Genomic DNA, 19648 nt, shown 5'->3' on the forward strand with positions numbered 1-19648 from the left:
CCCCTCCCCCCATAAACAATTATATGCTCCTACATATATGCATATAGACTTCTTATGGGAATTGCGTTACACAATCGCAATATTCATAAAAAATCTGCATGCATATATGCATACGCATATATGACATGCGTCACATGTATGAACCTAACCAAGAATGAATACTATGGAGTTATTCTCTAGAGGAAATTAATGGATTTAGGAAAAACAAAAAAAACAAAAAAGAAAGAAAACACAACGATAAGAGTGTATGTGTTCACATGCAAGAGATTGAAACTCCTATTTTGCATCACAACTATTCGGGCTTTGTCAAAATCAAAAATGTCTTCTATTTACATACCTTCCTGTTGAGAGCAAAAAACAATCTCTTTTCTAAAATCTAAAATCACATATATTTGTCTGGTAAAATACTCAAGGGTTGCATTGCACATATTTCGAATGTCTGGTGGGAGAAAACGGCATAATTTTTACTAAACGTTAATTAAGTTGTCTGCTTCACTAAATATAACTGTACATGATATCATTAGAAATAATACTATCCCGCATATTAAAAGAGTCACACTAACCCTGCTAACCGAGGTTTGAGTATTGATTTTCTTTTTAAAAAAAAAAAAAAAATCAAATGTATTGGGATTTCTACACGAAAAAAAGGAGATGCATACGGTCCACTTGTTAAACTCAAGTATTCCACACAAAAGTCGCAAATCTGAAAAGCGATATCAGTTTTCTTAACGAGTAGACACAAAACCACACCGCGAATTTTTAAAAATTCGAAAAATCGGCCATGATTTTATTTTAAAATCAAGTAGAAAAGTTATATTCGGCGGTGGCCGAATCTCGCATACGCACCACTATGTTTTTTCCATTCTAATCTTAAAGTTCTTTTATTTGATACCCATATCGGTGATACTATTAAGAAAAAGTTGTGTTCAGTTTACGCTCCACCGTGTGCTTCTGCTCCAACCAATTTGGCCCATTTCCAGAAACTTACAGTATTTCTACCAAATTTAAAATCGATATCTTGATTTTTGTGACCAGGAGTGTACCAACAACACAGACGGGCAGACGTGGCTAAATCTACTCAGAATTTCACGCTGATCAAGAATATATATAGAGTTTCTGAAGCTTTCCTTTTAAGTGTTACATATACTATAAGAGAAAACAAAATGAGTGTAACCCCATCTTATAGTGCTGGATATAACAAAAATTAAGTATGACAAGCAAGCAAAAGGCATTATAATTGGATACAATTATAGACCAGTTTTCATCATAAATTAATAATAACACTTAACCTTTTTACCATAAAAATGCTTAGTGTCCATGAGAAATCTTATATGAGATGAGTTCCATATTTGTTACAATTAATTTTTATATCCAATTACCAATAAATATCACTTTTGATTATAAAATGCTCACAATTGGACCCTGATCCTTGTCGTGGATTCAAAAAGTGATGCCACCGAAAGTATGCAGGAACGCTATAACAATGCGATTTTTTTTCGAAAAATATTAAAAATTAAAAAATCTTTTTCTTTCGAGTGAGACCTTATACTATGGCATTATGGTAAATTGGTAATTGGGCCAGACGAGATCAGTGTATCAAATATCGATGAAATATCTTAAAAATTTAAAGCTGAAAACAAAAGCACATTGACAAATGCCAGACAAACAGACAAAGAATGTTAAACCAATTCCGACAATGATTCAGAATTGATTGGTGTAATAAAAGTCCTTGTCCTTGTACTTGCACCGTAAATGGAACACTATACAATCTTTTTTTCTCTTTTAACAAAAATATATAGCCGAAATGAGCGGAATTGGTTTCCTTACGATATGTTTGTTTTCGATTTAAAAAGACACATTTAAATCTCGGTTAAAAAAAAAAAATCGTAAATATTATGAGGAGAGAATTTTTTTTGCCCCGAAATATTTACATTCTTCGTTGATGAATCAAATATTTCAATGAAAAATTTTTCACTTTTCTTCTTCTTCTTTTTACAATATCGATATCAATTTACAAGATGAAACTTCTATACCAGACGATGTATTCGTTGTACAACCACAACAGCAGCAGCAGCAGCAGCAGCAGCAGCAGCAGTATCAGCAGCAACAAAAGCAATCAAAACATCTAGATGGAGATTTCAATAGAGACCTCCATCAATTGGTTATTGATGAGGAAGGTATAGAGAGCGGTGCTGATATTATTGATGTTAACATGCCGTACGATGATTCTGAGGCCGAAGCCGATATTGTAAGTAAGACAGGGTCAAACAAGCACTTATATATATATATATATATATATATATATATCTATACACACTTATGAACATACCATAATAGCTTACTTTTGCCAGGCTTGTCTAATCTTTCGCGCTCTTTAAACATGCGCTAAAAAATTCGAAGCACGAAGAAATTATAATACACACACACAAAAAAAAAAGGCCAAATATTTTGTTAAACGCTACTTGTTTACATTTCAAGTGAAACAAAAGGCTCAAGTAAGCAATGCTTATACCCCAAGATTTCACATCATTAGTTAGTTTAGTATCTAAAACTGCCCATGGATTGAATGTTTAAGGGGCATTGTTATATCTGACTTCAGATAGTTGTTTTTTTTTTTTTTGTTTAAATCGTAAAAACAAGAGGGCCTCGTTCCCATCCGCTATTCAATCTAATTGCGAATAGATTTTTTATTTATTTATTTATTTTTTTTTCATTTTTATATACTACATTTGCAGAGACTACATTATCATGGCCCACAAATTCGATATTAGGCAAGCCCAGTTTGCACCTACGTTTCACAAGTGTGCGCAAATCTGTGTCAAATTTATGCAAGCTCTCTTACATCGAGGTTAACAATTTTAGAAAATACCAAAGTTGTTTGTCAGAAAACAACCCTACTGCTTGTCCTTAGAGAAATAATACATAAAATTACTATTAAAATCGTTATTGATTTCTTTTTCTTCATCTTCATCTAATATCATCGCAAACTGAAATTGTTTGGGCAAAAGCTTAAACCACAAAATTGAAATAAACCAAAAATTTACTAAAATTTCATTATGAGTCATTTATAAATATTAAAGAGTCTGTTTATCAAAACACAAGTTATATTATTCATAGTTATTGACCTTATATATATATTATATATATATATATATATATGCAGGCGGTTAACAGCTTTTGGTACTTTGTATTTATTGAGAAATAACTTTCTTAAGAGGAAAAAATTCACAGAATGTACAATGTATAATAATTGCATCATTGTTAGCGATAGTCAGCGATTTTTTTTTTTGTTTTTTTTTTGTCTATAGCCACGATAAATGAGTATACATAGGTGATATCCGCCAAATATCTGCTTCACAAAAGTTCTGCAACGCAAGAATAGAAACAAAAAATTGATATATGCCTTAAATCTTTATATCAGTTTAAAGAGAAGTACGCCCACAATCGCCTCCGTTAGCAAATTCAAGAAACAAACTCCTCATTCCAACATATACTCTATTGTACATATATTCTATTGTACATTCCGTGTATCGGTGGCCCGCTAGTTAGGCCGATTTTCGATTTCGACAGGATGCGAGTTATAAAATATTCGAAACCGGATTAATAATACCTCGAGAACAGGCTTTGACATTCAGGAATGGTAAGAATATCAGAACGAAACAGCTTATGAAGATATTGTCAGGAGAGTGACGAAATGACTGATGAATATTAGTAGTATCTTAGCCAGAGAATGCTTTTAGTAATACAGTGTTCCCCTCTTTCACCTAGCGGGGTTCACTTCAATTGCCCTAATGTATAGCGTGAAGTAATTCTGGGAGGTGAACACTCTACCTATACTCTACCTGGTAATTGGTGTCTTATTGGTTTCGCACAATTATTTGCGAGAGAGCTTCCACAAATAAATTTAAAACGAATACTAGGACAGAGAAATCGGCAGGACAGATCTGTTCGTTTATACCAAAAATGCATATTAAAAATTTTCCGATTATTTTACAACATTGAAAAATGGCTTATTATACTCTTAATGCAGTTACGTAAGGATATATTGTTTATTACTAATATTGTTTTGATATCTGTACATTATGTGTGGCCTATTAAAAATTTTACTTGTGGTTTTTGAAAAATAATTTAAAATGTTCATTCGTGTGCATGCAAATATACATATACATATAAGGTTCTTGCATGTATGTTAATCATTCTTTCCCTTGAAAAAGGAATTTATTGAAAAAAATTGATAGAATATATATTAATCAAAAGATCTTCCATTATTTTCTTAAACTATTTCCCATCTCTCTGGCAACATGTCGATGCCATGTCGAAAGAACGATATTCGTTTGGCAGCGATCCTCTACGATCGACCCCGTTTTCACACCCCTTTAAAATTTCGAAATCGCGCATCAGCCAAGCCGTACTGCACTGATTTCATTAAGTGGCAGCCAGAAGGCGCTATGTCTAATGAATATGCTGGGTGCGACAAAACTTCCCTATTCGACCTTCAACAGTGTACCTTTGACTCCTGTGACCTGTGGCCGGGCGTTTTGATGCAAGAGGATGACTTTGCGCCTGTTAACCCCTTTTGCTGGTCTTTTCTGCAACAATACATCGTTCAACTTATTTAATTGACGTCGGTAGACATCCGCAGTAACAATTTCATTCCGTTTATGCAGCATGTAATATACTAAATCTTGCTGATCCCACCATATGCACAGCAAAACTTTATGGACATTCGGCGTTAATGCAGACCTAATTTTCATCATCAGTCGCAAGACGTTGCTGAAAATTCTGGCCTTTTTTGTCTGGCAAGCAATAAAACCGCAATGTTGAAACGGTTCGAAATGGGCTTTGCAGACAACTCCTAGAGTAATCATTTTCCTTCCCTTTTGATCTTTTCCATCAGATGTAAACGTCTAAAAATAATTGTTTTGTCAACTGCTAAGCTGTCTGTGTCTTCTGATAGAGCAGCATCACTATAAGCTTCTATGAATGCTTGATAGGCGTCGGATGCACATTTCTTCAAATTAAATAACAAAAATAATGAATTATGAGCGTTCCATGGCTATTGTCCGTATACATCGAATAACTCAATAATACTAGATGGAAAAATATTTGATTTTATGTATAGAGGGGTAAAAATCATCGAATTAATCGTTTTGTGTATTATTAGCTCGCGTTACTTCATCATCTCTCCCAAAAATTATCGCTGATCAAAATACATGCAAGCACCTATTATATATCCAACATATATACAAAAAACATATTAGAATTCAATTAAAACCTACCACAAATTCAATTTCAGTTTTTCAAATCATTGAAATGTTTGGTTATTTATGATCTAATAAAGCACGTAGGGTAAGCCCGGTAGTGTACATATATATATATAAAATATAAATATAGATCAATATTAAAGTTAGTCATGCGTAAGCAAATTGAGTTATCCGCTCTAAATTCATATAAATGCATTATTCGCTATATATATATATATATATATATATATATATGTGTATTTAAAGCGAAGAGTTGAGAATTGATAGACCTTTGATAGAACTTTGCAATATAAGATATTTCAAAAACTATCATTATCGAGATAGCGTTATAGAATCGTAAATCTGAATATGTATTAGTATAAATCGCAAATATGAAATAAACATCCAGTAAATTACTATTTAAGAACAACGGAAGAAATAAACAATGAAATTTCCGAAATGCATACGCATATGCAAATGTTCGTTATGCATATCAAGTACGAAACTTTTCTTATAATTGAGTTGCCGTACATATCATATACGTAGTCAGCAACTTAAGTCTGTAAGCGTAACTAACAATGCCAATTATAAAAGGCATACAAGAAGTTTTGAATATTTCTTTTCTTATTGCCCTTTCACTTTGACTTTTGCGGAAGAAAAAATCGAATAAGTTTCAACAAAAGAAAGTTCAAGTTTTAATTTTGTTCTTTTGGAAAACTCTCCGGGAAACTCATTGATTTTTATGGCTATCATGCACTTGACTCAGAACAACGCGATTGAGACGCTTTCTAATAATAAACTTACAAACATATTTTACCAAATAACTTTCTGTTTTTCTAAAAAATTTATCTCCTTATCTCTGTCTCTCTCTCTCTCTCTCTCTCTCTCTCTCTCTCTCTCTCTCTCTCTTGCTTCCTTTCTCTCTTCATTGTATTCTTTATATATATATATATATATATATTTTTTTTTTTTTTTTTCGTTTTTCTCTTTATACAGATACTTGAGTCACAAAGGTATAATGAAAGGAATTTGAACACACGTAATAACAATAAAAGCAATGATATGACAGAGAAAACCTTGAAGAAAACTATCGGTAACAAAGTAAATCTACAACAATTGCAGCTAGAGAGTAGAGAAGGAATGGATAACAAAAAGACTAAAAACACCAATAAAAACAACAACAACAACAACAACAACAACAATAATAATAATAATAATAATAATGATAATAATAATAAAACCACGAATCAAATTCAAACGATTAAATACAAAAACGATAACAATAATAGCAGACTACTCTTAAATACATCATACGATGATATAACGGAAGAATACATTTTGGATGAATTATATGATGAGAATGATAAAGACGACGGGAATGCTGAGTATGAAAAATTCAAAAGCATGCACGAACGACATCCGCAAAAAGAAATTGAGAGACAATGGCATTTGTCAGCTCTAACGAATATCAAGAAATCGAACGAATTGAATGAAATGAAAAACGACCTGGTGCCTGACAATAACAATAACGTGATTATTGATAAATATATTGATGACGTTAAAGACAATGATGATGATGTTGCTGTTGATGATAGAAAAGTTAAACAGAAAAATATGCTGACTGCTATTGGCGATATCGAAGAGACAAACAAAGATATTGATGCAGACGAGAACAAAGAGATAAAATCATTTAACTTGCACAGTTCACAGTCAAAAGCAGCAAACATCAATAATAGTTACGGTCAAGTGTTAATACCGCGAAAAGCTAAACGGCATAATAATGCGGCACGTTTAGACGATGCAGCAAATAAATACGATGACAATCCCAGGCTGATATCTTATCTAAATAAAAAAATCGCTCAAACCGATGGGATTGACAATAATAATCATAACACAGCTGACAATGATGATATCACTAAAAAAGTCATAAAAAATAATGAAAATCAAGCAACTATTATAGACCGACATAGCGACAATGATAGAAACTATTTTAATACGTTAGAACGAAATTCTACAAAACACATTGACTTAAATCAATTTAAAGAACTTAATCAACAAAGTATTAAAGGTCAGTATATATGTAAAATAATTCTGTAAAAATGTATTATTCAAAGGTTTTAATTGAGCGATTCTTTTACATTGGAAACAGACGGTTTTTACACTTGTCCATCCTATTCAGAGTACCTACGTAAATTCTTAACAGTCTACTCATCTACAAGTCGTATGGCTATTGGTGAGCAAATCGGGCTTTTTCACAATACAGTGATGAACGTTGGAAATGTTTTCGTAAAGAATATTATTGTTTAAAATGGACGACACCTACTTAGTGATTCGGTAGCCTATTTCCTTTAATCGTTCCCTTCGTCGATGGCGAAATGATCCTATGGGCACCTTAACTCGTCGCAATTGATTGATGATTTTAATCATTGAACGTTTCCAGAACTAAAGCACGATATCTAAGGTTGATTAGAAATTGACAGTGATCAAACTAGTGCGCAGTATATCTTCGCAGTAAGCAACTCTTTTGCAAAAAATTTAAACTTTTTGTGCTTGCGGTAGCTTAGTTCAAACCACTTTCGTCATAGTAGGTTAAACGGCCCGAAATCATAGAACATTCAAGTTTGTGTTAGTTCATGTTAAGGAGGAACATATCTGGCTACCGACGAGTATACGCTGTATCACAAAATGGATAGAAAGTTTGACTTTTTACTTCCACCTACAAGGTGTGTTACTATTTCTAATAGCAAAGAATTTTCGCACACACACACACACACACACACACACACACAATTCACTCAAAATCGTCAAATTCTAAAAAAATTTACCTAAAATGCCTATAGGGGAGCGACACTGAATTTACTAAGAAATCCAACTAAGTCATTGAATGAAACGACTCAGCCAATAGGATATATCAAAGTAAGTGGGTAAATTTGAAATTAGATTTTACGAACGCCTCGACATGGTTAATTACTTTCTACTTAATAATCTCCTCAACGTGATTTATGGTAGAGAAAGACTTAAAAATATAATAAAATAAAAAAAATAAATTATATAAAAAAAAGAATGTTTTTTACTTTATGTACTTTACGCACTTTACTTACTTTAATGGGCATAAGAACGTAGGCGTTTAAAATGATTTCTTAAATAAAAATAAATGAAAATCTCAAACGCCTCCCGCCGGCTTATGTATAGTCGTATGGAATGGACTTTGGGGAAAAATTTTGTTTTCCACTGATTAGTTCATTGAAAGATTATTTTTGAAAAAATTTGTTAATTTAATTCATTTTATTGCAAATCGTATATTGGGTACATGTATAATTTCGTAGGAAAATTCCAGACAAACTTCAAGAATATTGAGATTAAGTACGATCTGTGCAGCAATTAAATGCGAGACGCGATTGGCGAAAGGTTTAATTTATCCCGATATCAATAGTTAAACGTAATTGACGAGCCGCGATAAGAAACATCTTGATAATGAAAATAACGGTACCGAGATCTCGTAAATCAAATGCTCCGCCTTTTCATACTCGAACTGCAATTGTATCGCTTAACAGTGGGGAGTGTCGATGATTTGCGCGATATGTGGGCAAGGGAGCAATTCTGAATAATATCAAACGCAATTTGTAAAAAAAGCATAACAAAATTCCAAACATTACGGCCGTAATTAACTCGTGCAAATGACTTTTTACAGCATATATATGTATCTATATATATATATATAAATATATTTTTATCGCTTTTGCATTTATTTTTCCAGATAATATATCTCAATATTCTATAGAATATATTTTTATATTTAAATGAATTACATAATGGTTATGTCGCCTAATCACTTTAAGGCAAAAATGTTTTAAATGTCACAAAGTAATAAAGCATCGTTTAATGTTGCATAAAATACACAAAATGCAAACGTAATCAACTATAACTGCCAGACAGAAAATAAACAAACATAGACGCAATTGACAGTTAGATAAACGAATTGCGATGCCACCAACGAACGTCAACCTATTATATTTGTTTTGTTAACAACATGCATATTTACATACATTTCGTGGCATGGAGTAGACTCAAGCTAGAAAGGAAAAATTGGCTCGAGATAGAGATCGGTCTATCGCACTAACGTACTAATTGCTCTCTCTCCTCTTTCAATACGGACAAGAACGAAAGGCACAAATAAACCATATTTGGAGTAAACACGCTTTAATTATTTAAGTAGTTGCTAAGTAAAAAAGCTTCGGCAAAATGATAAACAAGAATTTTTATATCTCTCTTGTGCACAAAAAGATGCAATAAATGCAGGGAAGTGCTCATATAGCGAACGGCGAAGTGACTTCCCCGATATTCCCGGCGATAAGGCAATAGCATTTACAGTATTATTAGCGGTTCTTAGATTGTTTTCATCGTTTGTAAGAAAACTAACCTGGCAACGGGTTTTGCTTGTAAAAAAGCTAAGAGGAGTATCAAAAGAGGGCTTTCTTTTCTTGAGAAAGGAGAGCCATGTTTTATTATTCTTCCCTCTTTCGGTTGTCTTTTATTGCGGCCATCGAACACGCTCGCGTTCTGATCATCTATGAAGTTCAAGAGGGCTGGGGCAAAGTTGGGTGTGTGCTATATGATGACGCCCTTGGAAGGATAGTCTCCGGGATGCGTGTTAGGTCAAGAGAGCAGATTGTCACACTGACGTCAGTCCCTAAAGACGACAAGTCATGAAATTGTGAATGTCCACGGAAGTCAGGTTGTCCAAAGTGGGGATTGCTCCTGGTATGATCATTCAATACTCCTCAGACTAGCGGGTTGAATGCCTTCTTGCCTGACTGCTGAGTACGAGTCTTCGAATAGTACCATAATGACTGTAATTAACCCGAAGTTTCGAGGCAAGCTACCAAAGGGATGCTAGACAGGGCTCCACACGCGTGTCATTGGGCGTTGCGTTATAAGGCTCTAAGTAGCCCACTCTGAAACCTGTATGTAATAAAACAAGTTGAAACACTGCTACTTTGCCTACATACTTCTTGATATATTTACTTAATAAAGTACCAAAAGTTATTGCTTGTTTCCATATGAAGGTAAATTTTACTTGGAGTCCCCTATATGGAAGCGAACATAAAAATTATTTATGAATCGATTGGTATTAGGAAAATCCAGTCTATCGTCAGTGCGTCTTGCACACATTCGTACAAACTCAATACGTCGTGTGGTGTAAAGTATAATAAAAAATCAAATTATCATGCCATGCACCACTTGTAGCGTATAAGGGACTAGTGGTAAACCTACGTCTCTTTATACCCATTTAAGTCTGTATATTCCGTCCGCGTCAGTGATATATATCTACATGTCTTTATATGCCCAACAGGCCGCAATATCTGTGATATTGTGATAAAATTAGTGCATTTTACATATATGCACTTATACATAGATATTTTAGTCCAAGGGCGCACACTATTGAAAGTTAATTGAATCGCAACATTTTTATGGCCTTCTCTCACGCCCCATTTAAAAACAAAATGAAGATGGAACGGGACAGGACATTTTTTGAACGTTGCTCCGCATAATTTTTCATACGAAACGTAAGCGTTTGGATGGCAGCAAAATTGGTTAACGTAGGTCAAATTTTTGAAACGCGTTGGCTTATACGGGTTCACGTAAAAAGTAAGCCCTCATATGGCGGCAAAGTTTAATGTTTATGACAAACATATTTGTAAAATTCTAAGAAAGTAATTTTACTAAATTTAGATTGCGCTAGTTCATCTCAAAATTGAGCATATTATCATGAAAAATAGACGCAGAGTTGTATTAGATGAAGTTATGCATGGTATTTAAGGATCGGCCTTGCTCAAATTTAAAAAGCTCATCGCATCTTTTAGAGATTACATTAGGGTATCATCTTTCAACTGAGATCGTTTGCGTATCAGCGAAGCATGTGAATAATTGTTGGTCGTCCGTGTGAAAACTCTTTTAGAAAAGAAGCGAACACAATCATGCACCAAAATAAAATGCCGATTCATATTCAAACTCTAACACTAACGGTTGTCGAGAAAGTTTTAAACAACTTAGCATAATATCTTAAAGAATCGTAAACGTGCTAAGCTAGATGTAGAAATTAGAATGAATTGTGGATGCAAAACTCGTGCACCTTCTGAATAAAATTTGTTTTAAGATGCGACTTGAAATGAGAATATTATGGAAAACAGTTCCATTCTGTTTTTGTGATTGAACGATCGAACCTAGGAACTTACTTTACCTAAAAATCTACTTAACATCGTTCCTCGCCCAACTATAATGTTTTCACTTATTCCATTTAATGATGAATAGATAATTCTTAGGACAAGCATTCAAACACAATTTTCTGCAATTACTCAAGCTACTTTAACCGTTTGAGTACCAAGCAGTGCGATCGGGCTGTTCAGATATCATGTCGTGAAAATCCAGCATATTTCGAGCATTGTCGACAACTGACGGTGCGTTACATATTGTCGAAGTCGAACGCAATACAATTACAATAGGTGAAATAGTACTACAATATAGTAGTACAATAATATATTACAAAATAAAAATTTCTATTTTGGTGTTGTTTTTTCTATAATTTTTGTGGAACAAACTTGAAATATTTACTATTTATAATATTTCTCGACATAAAATTACACAAGCGCTATGGCGCCGATTGGTATTTTTCGACATAAAATCTAAACAGCGCGATCGCGCTTTCTGGGATTCTTCGACAGTGTTTTTTCAAAACCCTCTGGTACTCAAACGGTTAATTAAACTCATTTCGAGCAGTTTCGGATATTTTACACCTTACCCCTAACATGAAGGAATAATAAAAACAAAGCCGATAGCCTTCGATGCTAGTGCTTATAAGAGTTTAGTCTTAGAATTTATTTCTCTGGCGAAATTAACAATAATAATAATAATAATAAAAACAAAAAAATGTTTTTCTTGACATACAACGTAATGACCATCCTAATGTGGGTTGCTACAGATGATTCGATGAAGTAATTTTTAAAGCAAGACTTAATTTACATTTATGCTAACAAATCTTAACTCCGCAAACTAGTTTGATATTTACTTCCTCTTATAAATTCATTCCAGAAAATTCTCCTAATGTAGCTTAATACTTGTAAATGAATTGATGTACTGACAATTTCAACTCATCGAGATTATTTAAATTATTGACTTGCAGCTCTACGAGATTCACTTAACCTGAAGTGCTCGATTTGCTATTCTCCTTTAAAGGAGAATTAATTGCAGTTGTCTTTAATAGTACGGTCTCCAACAATTATTATTTGCTTGTGAGGCTAAAATAAGCTGCGTAGCTTTCAATCTTAGCGACTGAAGAAATTTCATAAAACAATCCATCAAGTTTATATGTAGGAGTACGATCCTTTCAAACTGTATGAGTAAATTGTTTTATGAAAACATTGAAGGCAACAAAGCAAACGCCTATCCTTACTCTATTTTCAATTTTTCTTCATTTTTTTTTTTTTTTTTTTTTTTTTTCTTATTTCGCATCTTTCCGTACTTCACAAACATGGAAAAACCCTCGTAATTGCACTTTCCAAATTGATGTTGGCGATGTAATGTGCTCTGGCACTATGTGTGCGTGACTGTAATGTAATAGAATCAGCAAAAGTCAATGCACCGACGACAGCATTTGAACAACAAAAAGCATTGAAACGCAGTAACCGACGCAGTGGCCATAAAAACCATAAAAAGAAATATAAAGATTACATGCGTTACAGAGTGGCCGTCAACGCAGCATCAACCGATAAAAACGCAATTACAGAACAGCCATTACCTGCATCAGGAATCAGTTCGGAAAACACAATTAAATCTGCGGTACGAAATAATTTGTCTAAGCACGAGAAACGATTACAAATGAAAATGAAAAATCAAGCAGAGCAAAGGGCTTTTCCCTCATCGCCCATATTTATGATCAAATCTAAGGAGAGCAAGCGATTGCAAAATTCGGCTACGAAGAAACCGTTCTATGAGGGTCAAATTAATTACTATGTCGAAACAGATGATGTCGACGATAATGAACGACAAGAAAATGGTAATAATGGGGAAAGAATACCTTTGCAAGAGTCTCGACCTATAACTGCTGAGGACAAACGCATGGATCAAGACTGGTTTAGAAAATTGAGTCCTGTCTTACGTAATGGCATTAAAGCAAACAATGAAGGCAGTCATAACCGCAATCACAACAACGAACGCAACTATTCACCCTCATCCAGTCATTATCCTCATAATGCGGTCGCATCACATCATCGATATCATCGTGGTCATCATTACATTCAACATCATCATTCTCATCATCGTAATCAACTGCATAATAAACAACGTTCACGCCATCGTCCATATCAACGAAAAATGATACCGAAAAAGTTAATAATGGCCGAGAGTAGTAGTACACCGTTACCACCACCTTCTTACAAACCATTAGAGAGAAGAATTAGCGCCGGAGATACAAATAGCGCCCTTACTGAATTAGGTCATCAAATCACCGAAATGAAAGACTTGGAACGCTATTACGCTAAATGGCCTCATTTGGCCAGAGTACAATTTCAAGTTTACGACGAACACTATCGTGAAGCACACCCCGATTTATACGACGACTACGAATATGACAGCATTAATGATTTCGACGATACGCAAATTGATAATAATGACGACGATAACTTGCCTCCTTATATCAAAAAGTATAATCGTCGTAATAAGCAGTTACTGAATTTGTTAGAAGGCACTTTAACGCCACCAACTAAATCATCCTTAAAACAAATGCAACAACAATTTTCTTCATGGTCGGACTCTCAACCTCAATCAGGACCGCGAGATAATCGCGCTGATAGCGCTGTCGTGCGTATCGATGATGATTATCTTAAAGAAAAACGTAAACGTTATCATTATCGTCAACATCAAGAACATGATTTGTTTAAACAACAGCGCCCTAACAATCACGATTTTGAAAATAGCAACAGCAACAGCAACAACTTCACCAATGCTAAAAACTCGAGCATCACCATAACAACCCAACCATCATATCAAACAGAAAATAATTACATTAGCTTTCAATATGAAAATCATTTACCTGACGAAGATGTTAGCATTTCCCTTGAAACAAACAACAAGCATGTGGACGATGATGTAGATGACGAAAGCGATTTAATTTTCAATATTGAAAATAGCAATGCGGATGCCAGCAACGATAATGATGAGAATATTTGGCAAAAGGAAATTAAAACTAAATCAAATGCAGGAAATTCTCAAATGACTTGGCAATTGCATAAACTACAAGCAACAACTAAAGCACCAACAACTTTAACCACTACCATGAAAGCAGCATTTTATAAATTACCATCGTATCCAGCGATCGTTGGTAACTATATGAATAAGGCGCGTTCACGTAGCTCACAATTCGCGCCTAGCTCGGGTAGCGAATTAAGAAAAACTGCACCATTCCCGATAAATGACAACAATAATTTTGTAAATGCGGGCGGCTTCGTAGCCTACAATGGCAGGCGAAATGCCGGTACTGGCAATAACTTTTTATCAAAGTCAACTTCGCTCAATGAAAATAGAGAGCCAGTAGCATCATTAATATTTGATAATAAGGTACGTGCAGCAAGCAGTTTAGCACCTTTGGCAAATTTAGCTAACTTACACAACACTAGCAACAAAACTATTAACAGCAGCAATAACAATAACAATAATAACAACAACAATCACGCTAGCACAGTTAGTAATTCTTTTGTATATCATCGCGTCGTAGATGCATCACCACGTTTAGTGGGTGCCGGTCTGACAGGTCGCAAGCAACGTTTACCTTTCGTCGCCATAACAGACCGGCGCCTGGAAACGTCCAAAAAATTCCTGGTGGATCATCAAAAAGATTTCGAACAAAATCTTTATCCTTTGCCTTAAACCTGCAAATAAACTACAAAAGAAATTTTAACCAGAGAAACAATCGCAAAGTTTTACAAAACTGCAAATATTTATGTACATGCATTTAGTTTATAAGCAAGCAAGCAAACAAGAAAACCTGTATACATACATATATATACATATATATATATATATATATATATATATATATACCCTTACACACACAACGCACATACCTATGATTATAAAATAGAAGCAAAATCTTTAATTTAAATCTTCAAAAGGTATAATAAAATTCTGTAATTCTTAGAGCAAATTTCTAATTTTCCCGTCCACCTGGGATTCTAGTGCATGACTAATTAAGCGTTAATTGTTGAGCAACAAGACATATGAGGAGCATATCAGTAAAATAAATTATTAAAACGACAAAAAACTTATTTCAAATTTTGCAACAGTTTTGTACCAAAACGGGGTCTGTTACGTAATCTTTTCCCACTTCTTATATGAATTATATTGACTTTGCAGAAAAAGACTGACACCCATTCTCAATGCAGAAGCAGAAAGATTACTGTCAACGGAAATCTGTTTAATGAATGCCAAGTGAAATGGATTGTCTTACTCTCGAAAATGTAATTGAATTAAAAAGCACCGGAAAGTAATCGTTTAAAAAAAAAAAACCAACAAAAATCGATAAAGTCTTTTCTTTCTTCTTTTTTTTTGTTTTTTTCTTTTCTTAAATTATACTAACCCTTGTTGATCCTATCCCTAGTTGTAGCTGTATTAATGATAAGTGTTTTAAAAGGAAAAAAAAAAAAATTTAAATTCATATCAAAAAGTCGAATCGAGTTTTATTAACTGCTTATTAGGTTCCGAGCCTTTGCTCACCGTAATCATAAATGTATTTTCTTTATAATTTAAATTAATTTTGTTGGTTTTCAGCACATTTTCCGTATATCACATCTGTTATGATTCTATAATAATATGCTTTGTAAAATATTTCCGATCAATATCTCACATGATATTCGCATAATTTTGCCATAAATTGCAAAAAAATTTCGATCAAATTGCGTGAAGACGTACGATCAGAAAACCTTTATAAAACTTTTACATTTAATTCCGTTTTGATTTTGTTTACAGTGTACATGCATTTGTGATTACATAGCGAGTATTCTGTAGCTCCATCGTATAATGGCGACGATGGGTAGAAAAAGAAGGGAAAAATCAAATAATTTCTTATAATTGATTTCAATCGTTTATTATTATTTTAACGGTTTTTTCACTTTTCATCTTAAAAATGTCCACCGGTCTATCTGTAATATTGAGTCGAAAAGTTAATTTAAAATTTTTGATTTTTATCTAATACGGAAAAGTTAAAATGCAAACGCAACCACGTCATTTGCATTTAAAGAGTATTTCCTCCCGATAACAATAATAATAATAATAAGAAAATTTGTAAAATCTTTACAAGTTCAAGTGTACTAAGTGTACATTCACTCTTGATTATAAGCAATTGTATGAGCAGAAATTTCTTTTTACATTAAGTCTAACTCGTCTCTACAAGTGTTACGTGTATAAGTAGCTCGATATTGATATTACGCACACATAGGCACAGACATACATACACGCGCACATCCACGTATTATATATATATATATATATATAATAAATCATTTGGCAGTTTTACTTGATTTATTTATGTCAATCAATCGAGTAAATAAAAGAAATTGTTCGATAGAATTAAAATTTGAATTTGTTACGTTGTGATTTCATTGTTAATATTTGATAAATGAATTTTGAATGTAATTAAGTCGCCAGCATGCAATTACTTCTTCTCGCTTTCTGGCTCATAATAACGTCTCACAATAGCAAAAAGCATAAAAGAAATTAAAGCCAGTAAAGAAATAGTGTTCGGCTATCGCCGAATCTTTTGCACTTACCACAAAAAACAAACATGATAGTTGGATATGCTGTCATGTCATGTTGGGTGAGCGCGACCGATTTCTTCCATTTGTATACAAGTGCAGTCGAATCGCTAAAAGGAAACTTTTATTGCTATATCATGGTGCAGCGTGTTCAGCTTATTTTCAATACAGATCCCACATGCCGTATTTTCTTGAAGCTGATATATTCCGATAACTCTGGTACTGCACACAGCTCCACAGACGCTGACAGACAAAATACTTTCGTTTGCCCTTCAATGTTTCTATCAGATTTAAAGCCGATAACTTCTTTTTTGCGAGAAAGAGAACGTTTACGTCCGCAAACAATTGGAGTGACGGACATGCTTAAAACGATACACACATCTCGTATGATCTCTGACCCACTCAAATACCCTCCGCATATTGCAAACGTTTCGACAAAGCCAATATACAATCCCACCCAGCAGTGATGGGTATAAAAAGAAAAAAAGAACACTATGACGTATGAACATTATTAATATAAAGGAAAAATAAGAAACGAATACGAATACTGTTCATGTTATAATTTTACATACATGTGATGGCACACGAAGTGCTTTACATGTTAACTTTGCATGAAAACAAGTAAGAAAATTATATTCGACTATGACGGAATCCTTTTGATGAGTACATCGACGTCATTCTCAAATAGAACAAATATAAAGAAAAAAAAATAAAATTTCATAATCTATAACATAGGGTGGCTGTGACTGATTTTCTTTATTTATTTATTTATTTTTTTTTTTAAATAAAAGTGAAAACGGAAAGCAAAGGTGTTCTTAGTTTTTCTTGCAAAGGCATGACAGCGTTGTAACCACTTGGATTACTTACAAATTCTTCATTTTTGCGATCAGGAGGATCAGACATTGCACGGACGGACATGCTTAAATCGATTCAGAACTTGATACTGATCAATAATGTATATACACTTTATGGGGGTCTCTAAAGCTTCCTTCTAGGTGCTGCAAATGAATCGAAAAAATGAATATACCCCTTATTCCGCGCCGTTCGGTATAATGTTGAAAGCAAGTAAAACTTCTGCAAAATTTCTTTATCAAAGTAAATACGGCTCACAACACGATTTGCTATACAGATTATAAAAGTAAAAAATTATTAAATATATATCTAAATTTTGCGTATTTTTTAATTTTTTACTTTTTAATATTGAAACAACAAAAAAAAAAAAGAGCATGCAGCTACAGATAACGAACTCCTCTAAAAGTGAAAGAATTTTACTTACGTAAGTTGCATAAACATCTGACTGACACTTTCAAAAGTGTTTTTAAAAATTTTATTTATTTTTTTTGTTTTTATAAGAAAACTTGTGACCTTAACGTGTCATAAGCAAATTTTACAGCAATGTTAAGAAACATTTTTCTCAAGACCATTTAATTGACGAAATGTTTTGTATTTCTATATACTTTAAATTTGCAAATGATTTTAAAATTTATTTTTATTATTTCAAAGAGAAAGTTTTTAAAATATTGTAAATTTAAAAAAAAAAATTTAAAAAAAAAATTTAAAAAAATTAAATTTTTGAAATGTTTAATTTTTAATTAAAATTCTGCAAAGAGTTTCTAATCGTACGAAGTTTGATTAGAAACATAAATGAAATGATTCCAATGGTAAATAAAATGAATTGTCATAATTGTGTTTACAATGTATATTTACTTCGTTGTCGACTGTAGAAAATTTTTTATATATATATTGTTATGGTTGAACGCTAACGCCTTAATGGGAATTGAACAATTTTCATCTTATACATATTCATCGAGAACAAATGGCCAAAATGATTCAAAAACTTTAAAGAATAGAAAATTTATAATCGCCTTAGAGCGAGTCTTGAGTACCAATTTTTGCAATTATTATTAAATACTTCTTCTTTTTAAATCACGGTACTATTAGCTTGTCGACCAAAATTACTTTTCTTGTTTGCTTTGTAAACGAATTAAAATATTTTTCGAACTTCATCTTTGGCCAGTAAGAAGACATCTATTTTTGAAAATTTAATATTCCCTATCAAAGCGAGAGCACAGCAGCGAGAGCACAGCATACGTACAGCGCGAAGGTAGACAGATTGATAGATCAAATGTTCTATAATCTTTTTCCTTTTTCCCTTTTTACCGTTCTGTACTCTTACTGGTATTCTGAACGATTCAGGGAAATGAATTTTTTTTGTTTACGGTCGCCTTGCCCTATCAACATTCGGCTCTGTCTAATTGCTCGCACTTTATAAAAAAAAGTCCGCAAAAACGTTGCTCTTTGTATGTAATGCGATTGTCTTCAAATAAATTTTAACGCAAACACTCCCTGATTTCGCTTTAATTATATTTGAAACCCTTGCAATCTGTTCTTTTCTTTCGCCGACACACTATACATACAAAAGATAATGAGGTAACTGAAGAAATAAAGGCAGAATTACTAACTATATCGTAAGATACGTTCCACTTTCAATAAGCAACATCAAACTGAGCATTTAGTGTTACTGTTAAAAAGCAACAAAAATAAAAAATAAATAAAAGAAAAAAATGTAGAAATAAGTATGTAACTGAACACTAGCTTTTA

General features: G+C 33.2%; 1 protein-coding gene across 1 annotated transcript in view; it reads left to right on the forward strand.

Annotated features, from left to right (window-relative positions):
• The window catches only part of LOC119632701 (probable serine/threonine-protein kinase DDB_G0282963), a 77250-nt gene extending 62006 nt beyond the window's left edge, over positions 1–15244 (forward strand). Inside the window, exons 2-5 of the mRNA XM_038025791.1 lie at positions 2019–2248; positions 6240–6452; positions 6516–7311; positions 12862–15244. Coding sequence (XP_037881719.1) covers positions 2019–2248; positions 6240–6452; positions 6516–7311; positions 12862–15164 — 3542 coding nt within the window. The 3' untranslated portion in view covers positions 15165–15244. The remainder of the gene's footprint in view (positions 1–2018; positions 2249–6239; positions 6453–6515; positions 7312–12861) is intronic.
• Positions 15245–19648: the final 4404 nt, after the last annotated feature.

Source organism: Glossina fuscipes, unplaced genomic scaffold, assembly GCF_014805625.2.
Source record: "Glossina fuscipes isolate IAEA_lab_2018 unplaced genomic scaffold, Yale_Gfus_2 0, whole genome shotgun sequence".
NCBI lineage: Eukaryota > Metazoa > Arthropoda > Insecta > Diptera > Glossinidae > Glossina > Glossina fuscipes.